Source organism: Drosophila arizonae, chromosome 4 (genome assembly GCF_054131065.1).
Source record: "Drosophila arizonae isolate 15081-1271.41 chromosome 4, UAZ_ARI_1.0, whole genome shotgun sequence".
Lineage (NCBI taxonomy): Eukaryota > Metazoa > Arthropoda > Insecta > Diptera > Drosophilidae > Drosophila > Drosophila arizonae.
In genome coordinates, this window is record NC_142924.1 from 1,821,364 (window position 1) to 1,834,927 (window position 13,564).

At 41.2% G+C, this 13,564-nt stretch overlaps 3 protein-coding genes and 1 long non-coding RNA gene across 6 annotated transcripts; 1 reads left to right on the forward strand and 3 right to left on the reverse strand.

The window, feature by feature from the left end:
* Positions 1–875: 875 nt before the first annotated feature.
* On the reverse strand, positions 876–5,096 carry LOC108612527 (venom serine protease Bi-VSP). Its single transcript, XM_018005441.2, has 6 exons — positions 4,744–5,096; positions 2,798–2,967; positions 2,448–2,721; positions 1,988–2,387; positions 1,853–1,928; positions 876–1,488 (listed from the first exon to the last, which is right to left on the reverse strand). The coding sequence occupies exons 1-6, from the start codon at positions 4,820–4,822 to the stop codon at positions 961–963; spliced, it is 1,527 nt and encodes a 508-aa protein (XP_017860930.1). The 5' UTR covers positions 4,823–5,096; the 3' UTR covers positions 876–960.
* An 881-nt stretch (positions 5,097–5,977) lies between these two features.
* On the forward strand, positions 5,978–9,663 carry LOC149268960 (uncharacterized). 2 transcript variants are annotated; one of them, XR_016269852.1, is made up of 3 exons: positions 5,978–6,093; positions 8,078–8,667; positions 9,525–9,663. It is a non-coding gene; the product is annotated as an uncharacterized LOC149268960 (long non-coding RNA). The 2 variants fall into 2 exon arrangements; XR_016269853.1 differs by having other exon boundaries at positions 5,979–6,093; positions 8,098–8,667.
* On the reverse strand, positions 8,018–11,891 carry LOC108612528 (venom protease). Of its 2 annotated transcripts, none has more exons than XM_018005443.2 (7): positions 11,750–11,891; positions 10,285–10,457; positions 9,883–10,219; positions 9,533–9,826; positions 8,835–9,049; positions 8,509–8,580; positions 8,018–8,272 (listed from the first exon to the last, which is right to left on the reverse strand). In XM_018005443.2, the coding sequence occupies exons 1-7, from the start codon at positions 11,826–11,828 to the stop codon at positions 8,117–8,119; spliced, it is 1,326 nt and encodes a 441-aa protein (XP_017860932.2). In that variant the 5' UTR covers positions 11,829–11,891; the 3' UTR covers positions 8,018–8,116. The 2 variants fall into 2 exon arrangements, with proteins under 2 accessions (XP_017860932.2, XP_017860933.2); XM_018005444.2 differs by lacking the exon at positions 11,750–11,891 and adding an exon at positions 10,632–11,154.
* Positions 11,892–12,837: 946 nt separating this feature from the next.
* Akh (Adipokinetic hormone) lies at positions 12,838–13,486 on the reverse strand. Its single transcript, XM_018005457.2, has 2 exons — positions 13,330–13,486; positions 12,838–13,263 (listed from the first exon to the last, which is right to left on the reverse strand). Exons 1-2 carry the CDS (start codon positions 13,396–13,398, stop codon positions 13,090–13,092), a joined length of 243 nt encoding a protein of 80 aa, XP_017860946.1. The 5' UTR covers positions 13,399–13,486; the 3' UTR covers positions 12,838–13,089.
* Positions 13,487–13,564: the final 78 nt, after the last annotated feature.

The window sequence follows — 13,564 nt, forward strand, 5'->3', positions numbered from 1 at the left end:
TTTTGTGTTTTGGCAAAGACAAACCCTCAGTGCCCTAATCCCAGCCCTGCCCCTCCCTGTTTTTCGCAACGAGCTGTCAATAAAGATATCAGAGCTAATGATGATGAAATTAACACCCTTGTGCTACGGGGTATTCGCAAATCGGCTTGCGCATGCAAATTTTCATATGCAAATTTATTGATAAATGATCTTGGTTAAGAGCGAAGATCAATGCATGTTGTGATGCTGGCTTAATTGCGAATGCAACGCGAGTTCTGTTGGCTCAACAGAGCGTGAAGTAAAGAAAGTGGAAAGTGGAAATGGGAAAGCAGAAAGCAGAAAGGGGCAGAGCAGCTGCGATTTGAGTCACAAGACAATGAAATAGACAAAAGGATAACTCCTTTACACACGGAGATGTGGCCACAGATGCGCGGGGGAACAGCCTTCGTCTTGGTGCTGGCATCTGATCTGATTAGAGAGCACTGCGCGCTGTGAGGGTTACTTGAAGCGTGCCAAAAGGTGGTTTTGGATTTTGAATTTTGGGGTTTTCCATTGTTGGCATCCTTGAGATGGCGCCAAATGTTCTGAAGATCTGCGTAGACTTTCAAATGTATTCAAATCCAGCCGGCTCACAATTAGAATGCAGTTCAGGTCTAGCTCGATGTAGGTCGGTAAACCCTGCGCAACCCTTTTAACACATGTACCAACCACCACAGAATATGTAGATGAAAAGGACTTAGATCACGGCCCCTGCCTGACCAAGACGTTCATTAGACGCATGATTGATGAGGCTATTTGCATAAGTCTTTGGCTCTGAGGCACGTTCAGGATTCGGTCATGAGAACAAAGCCCAATGTCAACAGACGAGAGTTTCGCTTGGAGCGCTTCTGCCATCATTAGTTGTTCTCATTATTATAATTTGTATTATTATTATTATTAGTATTATTATCATACAAGTAATTGAGTTAGCTAAAATCTCTCTTAGGGCGTATTCTTCAACTGCTCGATTATCCAATCCATGAAGTACTGTGTGCTCGAATAGACGCCGGGTATCTCGGGCCGGGCACAGCCCACACCATAGGACACCACGCCAATCAGATAGAAGCGCATCTGTCCGTCGACCACCTCGGACGTCATCAGTGGTCCACCGGAATCCCCTTGGCATGTATCCTTGCCGCCAGCCAAGACGCCCGCACAGAGCACCGCCTCGTCAAATTGTTCCGGTGCCAGATAACGGTTCACGCTCGCATACCTCCTGCGGCACTCCTCATTTTCCAGCACGGGTATCATCAGCTGCATGAGCACCTCAGAGGATTGGCCACCCTCCTGGGTCTTGCCCCAGCCAACGACAAAGGGATTGGTTGACACATACGACTTGGAGCGCAGAGCTGGACTGCTGGGCATACAGATGGGCACTATCGTGTCCGTAAACTGCACGTTTCGCTCCAAAAAGAGCATTGCGATATCTCCACGTCCAATGCGCTTAACATACTGCGGATAGCTCACTTTCTGTCAATAGAAATGGGTAAAAGGAAGATTTTAGAAGAGACTATATATGTAAGCTAAGTTTCAATTCACTATATAACTCGTAGACAAAGGATTCGAAAGGTGAACAAATATATCAACAACATGTGCTGGAAATCGTTCCACATGGTCAATCATTCGATCAGTCAACCAATTAATCACTCTGTCTCAAAGCTTTCCTTATCAATCGACATAATCCATATCTAATTAAGAAATAATCTAGGTCTGCATTTCTTCCATTTATATCAATACTCAAAGTAATCAATTAGTCCATCAATTGCCCCAGTTCTTTATGGCTGGCCCTATATCTCACTGCTCCATCAGTCAGCCGCCTATCAATACAACATACCTTAGCAATCCTTATGTCCACATGACGTGCTTCGGTATCCGTGGTCAAATCATGTTCGCCCAGACGCACAAATGTCCTGAGCAAAAAGGATTTGCAATTTCAGAAATAGTTTCAAATATTTCGAGATCTACTCACAGTTCCTCCAGAATGCAATGGGCTGCTGTGACCACATGTCTGGCCGTGATCAAAGTGCCGCCACACTTGAATGGTGAGCCAGCGATGACGTCGTAGCCAAGTAGAGCGATCCAAGGCCAAGAGCCCTGCTTGGCCGGCTCTCCGCCGACAACCTTCTTGAAAGCCGCCGCTTTGGGTGTTGCGCCGCAGCCCTCCGCCACGGTGGGAAGACGACGTGGCACCTCGTTGAGATTGACTGGAATGACGGTTGTTATCTCGGTCACCGCCTGGCCAGTGGGGCAACAGACGTGGGAGCCAACGCGGCCGCACACCAGATTCGAGGCTTGCAATTGCTTGGCATAGTCGGGATCATTTTGTCTAGCCCGAAGTTCGTTGAAGACGGGGTCACAGCTTCTGATGTCTGCAAAGAAGTTAACGGTTTATAGATGAACATTTTGATAGAGCCACACTTTGTACTTACCGACACACTCACCCACCGTGCCAGGTGGAAACCGGCAGGATGGCCCACGAGGCATTATAAGTGAGTTAGATGTAGCTGGGGCAGCGGTTGTGGTTGTTGTTGTTGTTGTTGTCGTCGTCGTCGTCGTGCGCCGCGTTGGCGGGGTGTTGGGGAACAGGAATGGATTGTTCGTCGTCCACGGGCTCACCGATGGCGTAACAAAGCTACCCTCTGTGGTAATGAAAGGATTCGGCCGATCTGTGACCGGATTAGTAATCGGTCGAGTGCAGCACACCTACATTGAGAGCAAATTGCGAATAGTCGCTTAAGCATATGGAGTAGGGGAAAAACGGAAGAAATATCAACTCTACCAATGGGTCGCGATTAACGCTGCGTGTGCCACAGCTGCGCTGCAGTTGCAAAATGTAATTCTGGGCGGTACGTCTATCGGTCTGCTGGAAGATATTCACCACCTGGGGGCAATAACTAAGCGCCACACAGCTACCATAATAGTTCTCGGGCGTTATGCAATTCTGGCGAACTAAAAATGTAACCAAAAAGCGAGAGTTTAGACACGGATTAGTAAGCTTACATAGCTGAACGTTACATAAGTGAAAGTAAAACATGATGATAGAAAGAGATTAAAGAACTTAAATGGTAAGTTTTAGAATAGAATTGAAATGAAATGAAATTAGTAAATGCAAAAACTACTCTTAAGAGCTTCATATAATGAATCTTTTGTCTTGATAATGATAATCCAATCCAATTTGATGTATTCCTTGAGGTTTTTATGGTTTATCATTCCACATTGTCGAATTCTATTTTATAATTTTTATGCTTCAATTGGCATTTGAATTTAATAAGGCGCATTCGCAGTTTTTCTTATAATAAAATATTCTATACTACAAACAATTGAGATTTCGCAGACCTATAGTATATCTATATATTACGCATTTATACGAGATTCATCATCAAAATACTTCAAGCAATCGAATATAGAAAAACTTGTTTGAAAAAAGTTTTATTTTTGAGTTATGACAGTTAAGTGCTATAAAGAACGAAGCCGGTTACGAAATTAAATTACAGCTGAGATTAGCTTACATAGAAACAGTTAGCTATAGCCATAGCCATATTATAAGAATAAGTTTTACTATTTGAGTGATCAAGCGATTGATCAATTATCTATATATAAACAAATATATATATATATATATATATATATATATATATATATATATATATATATATATATATATATGTATAGATATATACGTACATATATAGGGGCTCGTGACATACTAATGGAATCACCTAATCAATTTTAATCCACATCCCAGAGATGTGTTTGAAATACTTAAAACTCTTTGAACTCTCTCTTTGCTGAAATGAACCATCCGGTAAAACGTGATCGCAATGCCTAAGCACATCTGCATAATTGCCAAAAATTTCAAAATAAATAATAATAAAAGCTGTAAGGAAACGGCGGCTGGCATACAGCGGCGCTCAGCTGACCTTGGCGCTAGCTTGCAATGACAGTGACACTGACTGGTTTTACGGACTGCGCCTGAAGCGTATACCAAAAAAACACAACTGTTTAATATATATTTTAATATATATATATATATATACACATACATGTATATGCATGCATATACCTGTAGAGCCAATTTCGAACAAGTTTCAATTAAAAACAATTTATATTGCTCCAAAGTATAACAGCGAAAACAAAAGACTTAGGCAACGAACTTGACAAATCATACACGTTCGATTGTAAAATTAATATCTTTATAAACAAATATATATCATACTTATATTCACAAAAATGCTAAGTCAAATTAAAAGAGCTTCAATTCAAATAAACATTGTATTTTTGGGCACAGACTTGAAAAGACTTAAGCGACAAACTTGACAAAGCAAATTTGCGTGCGACTCTAAATTGTGTTAAATGAAGCTTAAAATGTATTGTTAAAAATATAGATTGTTTACATAAAAATAGTCAGAGCCAAGTTAATATCGAACCAGTTTCAATCGAAAGCAAAATTTGCGCACACAAATTGAGCACCCAAGACAAAAGACTTAGACAACGAACTTTGTCAAAAAAAAGCCCCCACTAAAAACTATAATTAATTATAATCAATATTTAAATGTGAATATGCAGATATATGTATATAAATTGAGTATGTTATAGATGTGTCGCAGCTAATGGAACGGGTTTCGTCTCGTAATCCCCACTTGTTTACTTTGTTTTTGCTTAGTTAGTATTAGAAGTTTCTCTAAGGCTAGATGTGTAAGAATATGTATGTTTGCGCGCTTGTACCTTGTCGTCGATTGAACTGGGCGGGCGTGGGCGTGGCCAGGCAGCCAAGCATTAACACAATACACAGTACTAGCTTCATTTTATTGCAGTTATATAGATTGATAATTAGATATGATAAATATACATATAAATATATATTTATATAGAGATTTCGTATCCAATTTCGCGTTGCGCACTCGCGACGTGCACGACTCGACGAACGTTATCAGACTGAGCGCGTCTTACTGACCGGCTGTCGAGCTTCTTTAGAGATATTATTACTAGCACTGTTTTTTTTTTCCCCGACTCGTATTTGGGTTTGGACAACGTGTTTGCGTGCCCGATCAGCGACAACGATTCGGCGTTCGACAGCCGAGCTGGGTTTTTATATATGCAGGCAGCGAGCTCTCAGTTCTGTTCTCAATGGCAGAGCATCGAGAGCGCTAATCTCATCAACTATTTAGTATATCAATTAAAAATCTCAGCTATAACCAACAAAAAATCACAAAATGCAACTGTAATTTTATGCAATTTTTCCCAATATAGTAAGCTAGATGACAAATCCCTTGGCTAGAATGCAAATTATAGATCGCATAAATTTACCGAACTGAACTGCATTGAATCTAACTATAATATCATATTCCACCTGCAATTATATCGGATATGTTCTAATTGCCTGTATATATACATATATATAAAATTTACATTAAATCTAGAGCCAAACAGCGCTTACTCTCAATGTAAACAAAAGAACATACCCTATATAGTGTCGATTATACATATAATAACGGGTGGCTAACAGCTATTATGGAGTCAGGGTAATCAAAGTAATTTAAGGATGCCAATGGGCTAAATATACTAAGATTTATATCCAAAATCGATATTTACCTCAACTTAACTTTGTTATCGACTAATATCGATTTTAGTAAACATTAAGTTAAGATTGATGTAGGAATCATAAACTCTATCATTAAACTGTGCAAATATGTTTCTAGAATATAATTATTCCCATAAAAGGGCTTCAATAATGACAACACAAATATGATATGCGAATAGTTAGCAATATTTTTGAAGCGATGTGAAAATAGCTATGTAATTAAACTATTAAGTACACAAAGTAAGAGTATATATGTATATCCGTTTGTCTGTATAAAGCTAGTAGAGAGGTCAAGTTAAGATCGTCGTATAAGCAAGTTAGTTAAAATAAATGTATAAAAGAGGCATGCCAGAATGACAAATTTTCTATTTATCTGTCGCATTTGAAAAGCAGCAAGCGCCAAGCTTTGAAGTTGTGGAGTTGCTATAAACTATATAGAACGGGTAAATAAGATAAATACTTAATTTTAACTAGATGTCAGTTGGTATCTATAGGTGAGTATCTCTGTTAGGGTATATAATAATACATATGATTTATAGACATATGTATGCTAAAAATATGTGATGGACGTGTGAACTGACAGAGAGAGAGAGAGAGAGAGAGAGAGGGAGAGGGAAAGAAGGAGAGCGAGAGAGAGATAGAGAGAGAGAGAGAGAAGTAAGAAGAGAAGTAAGAGATTAGTGTTGTAGCACTGCAGTAATGACAATTGGTTAAATTATTTAAACGGATTTAGCCTCAGCCGCCTAATGAAGCTGTTAGCTGACAGACTAATTGTTAACTGTCAGCTCATGTGGAATAAATTAAGTAAAAATCGATTTGTTAATCAGCAGACGCAGCTCTACCAACTAGATTCCATCTCATACGATCCAAGCTCGACGATCAACGATCCAAATTGACGATTGACGATGATAAGAGCTGAGGTTTTTTAGTATGCATTCGTTGTGTAAATCACAGACTGATTAAGAGAGAGATTACGATTTAGTTTGCGACTTGCATTGCATCTAATCGATGACATAGTCACTGCACTGAGAGAAATTTTCATCAGCTAAGGGATGAGACAAAGAAGACATTTTATTATTAAGTGTATTTTCAAATCTAAATTCAATAGTAAAGACTTTAAAATATGTAGACAAACAATTTTATAATATTCCTTCCGTCAACAAATATGATTCATATTTAGCCTCCAATATTTCAAAGAATATTTAAGCAACAAAATTGAGTCAAAACAACACAGAAGGAGAAACTAAAGAAACTAATAAAAATTTGTTATACAGAACTTAAACGCGTCTGTTTCTCACAGTGTATTTGCGTGCATTGGACTGGAATCTGCTCGGAATGCCGAGCAGCTGAGAGCCAATTGTTATGCATAGAATGTGAACGCATATCATAGAACATCATATTATATATAGGCTCAATGTCGATGAGTAAGTCGGAGCTGAAGTTGAATGAGAAGAGAAGGTGGGAAATTCAGATAATTAAGATATGTACCTCCTGCTGGCCAGTTCCGGCTTGCACATAGTTTATGTGACATGAAGAAGAAAACTCGACTCGATAAGTGGCCAAGAGCTCTACGGAGGCAGAGATGGAGCATGACACGCGACATGTGGTTATATTTATAAACTCACAAATCAAGCTCATCCTCTACAGAATGCGTATTTTATTCTGGAAATGCCCCGTTCGTAATGCTTGCATGCCCACAAATTTAAGTATAGTTTTAATACAGAAAGGAAAATTTGAAAAATAAATCTGTTTCATTTATACTAGGGACTTTTTTAAGAGTTTTTTTTTTTTTTTTTTTTTTGGAACTGATTAGATTTTCTATATCTGGTATAGGCATAGCCATAGGGAAAATTATAAATTCCATAGGGAAAATTATGAATGACCATATATATACACATATAATTATTTGCAAATGTTCTCTATATAGGTCATGTGCTGCATGTTATATATATGATGATGATGATGATATATAATAATGATATATGACATATGTTTGACCATTGCACCAACAGCCATCACCAAGGATAAGAGAACATTTGAACGCTTGCCAGCGTTGCCAGTCAGAGTCTTCAAGGTTTATCTCTCTTATCTCTAAGAACACTATATTATTCATTAGCTATTTCACTATTCCTTTATCAAATATCAATCTGTTTATTTAGGTCAGATTTACCTGGCTATAGATTAGATTTAGATTAGCATTTGTAGTCAAAAATATTATAAATATACTGTAATGCTGACTTACAGCTCAAGAACTGCTTATATAACACCCAGCTAATTATACAATCAATAAAAGTAGTAAGACCTTTGCAGTGAATACAAGATTCGTCTATTAGAATGTTAGATCGCCCTAAAGGGAAGACTTAGAGACTTATAATAAAGCAGCTTTATATGGCTGTCTAACAGGTATTCTCATATCACTTTATCTGATGATTGATATTTATTTTCATAAGTTTTTTATTATATCTTTAATTTACTAAGTGTTGGTAATCAAATATTAGGCGTAGCGTCAAGAAATCGTCACCTCCTGCCCCTCGAAGCTCCAGCCAGTGTCTGCTGTATCCAACTCATGTAGCTGCTGGTTCTGGTGTAGACGCCGGGAAAACCAGGTTTGGCGCACTCGTAGCCAAAGGAAACAATGCCCAGCAGATAGTAGCGATAGATGCTGCCATCCAGCTAAGATGATAAATAAATATGATGGCATGATCATAAAGTTAAGAAATATATGAAAAGAAATGATTGTTTGGCTTTTGTCGTGTGAGTTCCCCACGCCCCCCCTCGGCGAGATGGCAACAAACTCAATCACCTTGGGGGATTTGTGGCTGATTTGGTGGCTCAATCAAGACCAAAATAAAAATGGAATTAAAAAACTGGTTCATTGATGAGTCAGCCTGACTGATAGTGTAACTGACCTGCGGCAGCATTAATGGTCCACCGGAATCCCCCTGACAGGCATCGACTGTGGAGCTGCCAGCACAAATTAGCTGCAAGAGATTGAGAAAACAGATTGGAATCGTGAACTGGGTTTAACAAGCAAGTTGAAATGAATAGGGAAGCGAAGATCAGATGAGGTGAGATTTATACCAAATAAGACCAAATTTAGTATAGTATAGATTATTATAGTATTGCATATGCAGATTGGATTACTGTAGAAGATATCTCCAATCTACCTCTCACTCCTTCGCAAGGGTATTCAAAGCTTCGACTTTGGCTTGCATGCGCTTTCAATGAGGTTTACCTTGTCGCTGAATTGAACAAATTGAAAGACAGATTTGTAGCTCTGCTGGCAGCTCTGCCGTGAGACGATCGGCACCTGGGCATCCCGCAGCACATTGGAGGTGGCGCCCTGATGTTGCGTGGCCCCATAGCCGGCCACAAATGGATTCATGCCCACGAACTGATCCTCAAGCAGAAACCGGCTCGACTCTGGCAGGCAAATGGGTCGAATGTCAGCTGGGGAAAATCAAAGAATATAATTAATGGGAATGCAATGGATATACATGACTTTATATGTCTCTTAAAATAGAGGCAGAGTCAGCAGAGAGAGAGAGAGAGAGAGAGAGATAAACTTTTATACACTCTAATCTGCAGAGCAGACAGAGCATTCCAATAGATGATAAGCGGTTTGAGCAAGACAAGTGCAACTACTCAACGCTAGATGGCGCCACACCTTTCCGATTGAAAGTGAACAAATTGAAATGAAATAAAAGCGAAACGTTATCTAAACTAAATTCTTAAAAATAATAAAAATAATATAAGATTTTGTAAAACTATAAAAACAGATTAAAGAAGTTGGCTGAACTATGAAAATGGAGTATAAGTGATAAATAGACTATGTAAATTAAATATTAGAGTTTACAAAACCTATGCAAATATATTATAAGAGAATTATTTCAAAGAGAATTACCATTACCATTCCATTTCGCAGCTACTCACCAGTAGATGGCGCCTCGCCATTCAGCTCAATCAAGGCAATGTCATTCGCAATGGCAGACAAATCGAATTGCGGATGCACAACAGTGCGTCGAATGCGATAGTCCATCACACCCGCCTCATTGGGATTGGAGAGATCGCGAGCGCCCAGGCGCACCAGCACCAACATGGAGTTGATGCAATGTGCCGAGGTCACAACGAACTGCGGACTGATCAAGCTGCCGGCGCAAAGAAATTCCAAGCTATTTCGATTGCCATCCTTAAAGTAGCCCAAAGCAGCCATCCATGGATAGGCACCTGGTGGAAGAGGAAGTTTATGTATGAGTGTATGAGCTCATGGGATTGATGCTCACCTTTGCGAACGGGCAAGCCGCCAACGACACGATTTGTGGTGGCGCCACTTATGCCACAGCCGCTGGAACTGCTGGAGCTGCTGGCGCCACCTGGCTGTGAGGGGAAGACAGGCAAAGGTACAGAACCAGGAGCAGGAGCTGGGTGAACAGGCGCAACTGGAGTGGGACGCAGCACAATTCCAGGTTGATTTATGGGCGGCGTGGGCTGAAAGACGGTGATGGGCGGAGGTGGAGGCGTGGTGGGTCCGCTCAACGAGGAGAACGAAAAACCGACAGCAGGCGCAATCTGCTTGGGATGCCGGTTGGCCGAAGGATCACGCATCGTGGCACAACAAACCTGCAAAGGCAGCCTCAACTCTTTAGCAAACTTCAAGGAGGAGGAGACTTGGGCGGAGGATTTACCAAGAAGCTGGCGCCATCAAAGCCACAAATGGACTGTCCGAGAAACGTGTGAAATTCCTGACCCGCTGTGCCCGTCTGATACTCCTGGACGAGATGCGAGCAGCTCGTCAGAGGGACGCAGCTGCCGGGGCGAGCGCGTGCATCATTGCAGCTCTCTGAAAGCTGAGGCTGGGCTAGAATGAGTTACAGATGGAGCTCATGGTACAGTTTTGGATTTGGGTTGGGTGCAAGTGCAACGATCGATTGGGATATTCAATTTGTTTTTTTTTTTATTGCGCAAACAACTACAGCTAGGTGAGGGGAGGGGACTATGGGACCTCAATTGTGTAACTAGTGGAATCGGATGCGACGACGTCGACGATGTCGACTCGGATTGAGCGGCATAAAGACCATGATATCCGAACCCATGGGCATAGTGGAAACCTGCTGCTGCTGCTGCTGCTGTTGCTGCTGCTGCTGCTGTCGCGGATCGATGCAGGGGCAATTGGGCAGCGGAGGCAATCCGCCGGGAAGGCAAACGAAAGGCGACGAAGGACACGTCGGTGCGGGCAATGTAGTTTCAGCTGCGGTTGTTGTGGTCACGCCCGCTGCGGTTGTGGTGGTGCTGCTCGCTGTGGTGGAGGTGGTGGTGGTGGTGCTGGTAGTCGTTGTGGTTGTCGTGATTGGCTGCAAAGGCGGCGTCGGTTGAAACGTTGGATACACTGCATTGGACGTGGATGTGGGCATTAGTGGCACTTGAGCTGGCGGCACGGCCAACGGATAGACCGTAAAATAACCTGTGGGATACGCCGGACACCAGCCCTTGATGCTGGCCAAATACGAGAGAAATGGCCAGAAATAGACCTTCACACAGAACTCGTCCAGCAGCATGCTCCAAGTATGCTATGCGATTTGATGCGATCCGATGCGTGCAGCTGCCCCAAGTGTTAGGCGCCAACTGCTCCAGAGCTGGCCAAAAACTCAATTTTTCAGGCCAGCAACTGAGTCCATTTAAATTGCATTGCAACAAATTATATCAAATTTAATCTAATTCGAACGTTTTGTGGACTTTTCGCTTGACTTTTTACAGAACGGAAGCGCAGCACACAGGGGCGGTTCAGTGGCCGCCAAGGTTTTGGGCCCGCAGCAATAGTGAGATTTTTGTATGTGAATATGTTCCTGCATGCAGCTGATGTCACTGCCCGTTGCCCCCTGCCCCACAGATTTCCCGCTGCTGCCATGCTTTGTTAGCTTTTCGGCAGCAAAAATTAAAATAACTGGGCCACTGACGCTTGACATCCGATTAACTCGGGCGCTATCAGCGATCGTGTTAACTGTTGTTTGCATGACACAAATTTCCGAACAGAATATATTCGAGGCGCTACTAAATTGAAGTCACAGATTTGTTTATGCATTTGTCACGATCGCAATCAGAATCGCAAATGCCAAAAGCTTAAAGCCCTAAATATAAAAGGGATCAACTTACTGTTCACCAAATCGAACAGCCAGACAAGGCATATCCAAAATTCCGGGCTCCAGCTATATAGTTTATATAGTTTTCCCATGGCTCTTGACTCCGACGCGACGCGTTCCCCTTTAAACAAACTTCAATAATGCACTGAGCTGTGGGCGCTACGACGACTCCGAACTTAAAATAGAAATGAAAATCAAAATAAATAAAAAAGCTGTACAATTATTTCGATTTATGATGGTTTAATTGTCGCAATTTTCAAATTAAATCTCATCATTTGATTAACATTTGAGAGCATTACAAAAAATATGTGTGATGACAGTTCAGTTGAACTTGAAAAAGGTAAAGCACCTGTTGAACTCCCCACATCAAGGTCTAACTAACTATATATAGTCATATACGGCGAGCATATCAGCTAAACATAGCTGGATTTATATGAAATATTGACTGAATGCCTGCTGATTAATGGGACGTTAGCCCTTACCAAGCTTTCCATTTTTTTCGTCTAAGTGTTTCCTTTAAGTATTTTTTTCCAAGTCTTTATTCGAAGCATCTCTTCTAAGCGTTTCCTCTAAGTATTTTTTCCAAGTCTTTATTCGATGTATATTGGCTATGTGTTTCATTCTTCAACGTCTTATAATCTTATCTTCTAATATTTCCTCTAGGTATTTCCTCTAAGTTTTCTTCGAAGTAATTCGAAGAATATCCTCTAAGTAATTCCTATAAGTCAGTTCACTTCACTGCACTACACGACTGACCCCCACCGTGCCTGATTGACTGAAGAAATGCTGCAGCTGCTGCCCTTTATATAGGGCGACTTTCACTCACCGCCTAGGTAGCGCTCAAATATTGAGCCTGACGCCCGAACTTTGAGTGACCAATGGGAAGACTCTCTGCAGCTGCAAGCTCTCTAACTTCGTTTTACTTAAATATAAATACGAAATGAGTACTACTGCATACATATAAAGAACTTAAATGATATGGTGTTCTCAGAGAGACAAACGGAGGAGCAGAATCTAAGACAGACAGCGAGACAGAAATACGAATAGATATACATATTATGCATGTACATTCATAAACGATTTATACAATATCTGTATATGTATTTTCGGATGCGCTTATTTATTGAGTTTTTGGCTTTTTAGTTAGGCACAGTTAGGCTAAAATAGTATTTCGGTTTACATTGAGAGAGACGAAACGGAAAATATGCTCTAAATCTAAATGCCGACTACGACTACCTCGTGTACTCGTACATACAACATGCATACATCGAATATGAACTATATATATAGAGTGGAGTATTGGAGTATATAATTTGGATTTCTCAGTGTTGTCCAGTCGCGATCCTCGTTGATTTATTCCCGGTGCTTGCAGTCGAGAAAGAGTTGCGCCTGCGATTGAACGAATCGAAAGATTTCGAGCAGCATTTCGTTGGAGGTTTTGCAATTGCCCTGCTGTGGCTCAAAGAAGCCACCGGCACCGCCAGCACCACCCACCGAACGTTTGCCCCAATCCGGCGAGAATGTCAACTGAGGGAGAGAAAATACATATGCTACACTAAAATACTTCCAGGATTAAACTCTACTGGGACTCACCTGACATTCCACACAGGCCAGCAGGAAGAAGAGCACAGCGACAATGAGGACTTCAGTCTTGCAGTTCATCTTGGTTATTGGGAGCTCTAAACCACTATGAGCTATAAACCACTTGAGAGCTGCTTTTATAGCCCTCTGACAAACTTGCCACAGACGGTTCAATTAACTAAGGACACTTCTAAGGATGCGCTGGCATCACACAACAGATGCGGCGCCGCAAGCTCTGACGTCATAT

What these genes read in the sequence shown, in the direction of transcription:
- LOC108612527 (XM_018005441.2), bottom strand. Translation starts at nt 4,822, where the DNA reads ATGAAGCTAGTACTGTGTATTGTGTTAATGCTTGGCTGCCTGGCCACG. An exon ending in CCAGTTCAATCGACGACAAG is followed by an intron (nt 2,968 to 4,743) that starts GTACAAGCGCGC and finishes TTACATTTTTAG; the next exon opens with TTCGCCAGAATTGCATAACG. An exon ending in CATTGCATTCTGGAGGAACT is followed by an intron (nt 1,929 to 1,987) that starts GTGAGTAGATCT and finishes CTTTTTGCTCAG; the next exon opens with GACATTTGTGCGTCTGGGCG.
- LOC108612528 (XM_018005444.2), bottom strand. Translation starts at nt 11,154, where the DNA reads ATGCTGCTGGACGAGTTCTGTGTGAAGGTCTATTTCTGGCCATTTCTC. An exon ending in TCGACATCGTCGACGTCGTC is followed by an intron (nt 10,458 to 10,631) that starts GCATCCGATTCC and finishes AACTCATTCTAG; the next exon opens with CCCAGCCTCAGCTTTCAGAG. An exon ending in TTGATGGCGCCAGCTTCTTG is followed by an intron (nt 10,220 to 10,284) that starts GTAAATCCTCCG and finishes CTGCCTTTGCAG; the next exon opens with GTTTGTTGTGCCACGATGCG.
- Akh (XM_018005457.2), bottom strand. Translation starts at nt 13,398, where the DNA reads ATGAACTGCAAGACTGAAGTCCTCATTGTCGCTGTGCTCTTCTTCCTG. An exon ending in TGGCCTGTGTGGAATGTCAG is followed by an intron (nt 13,264 to 13,329) that starts GTGAGTCCCAGT and finishes TCTCTCCCTCAG; the next exon opens with TTGACATTCTCGCCGGATTG.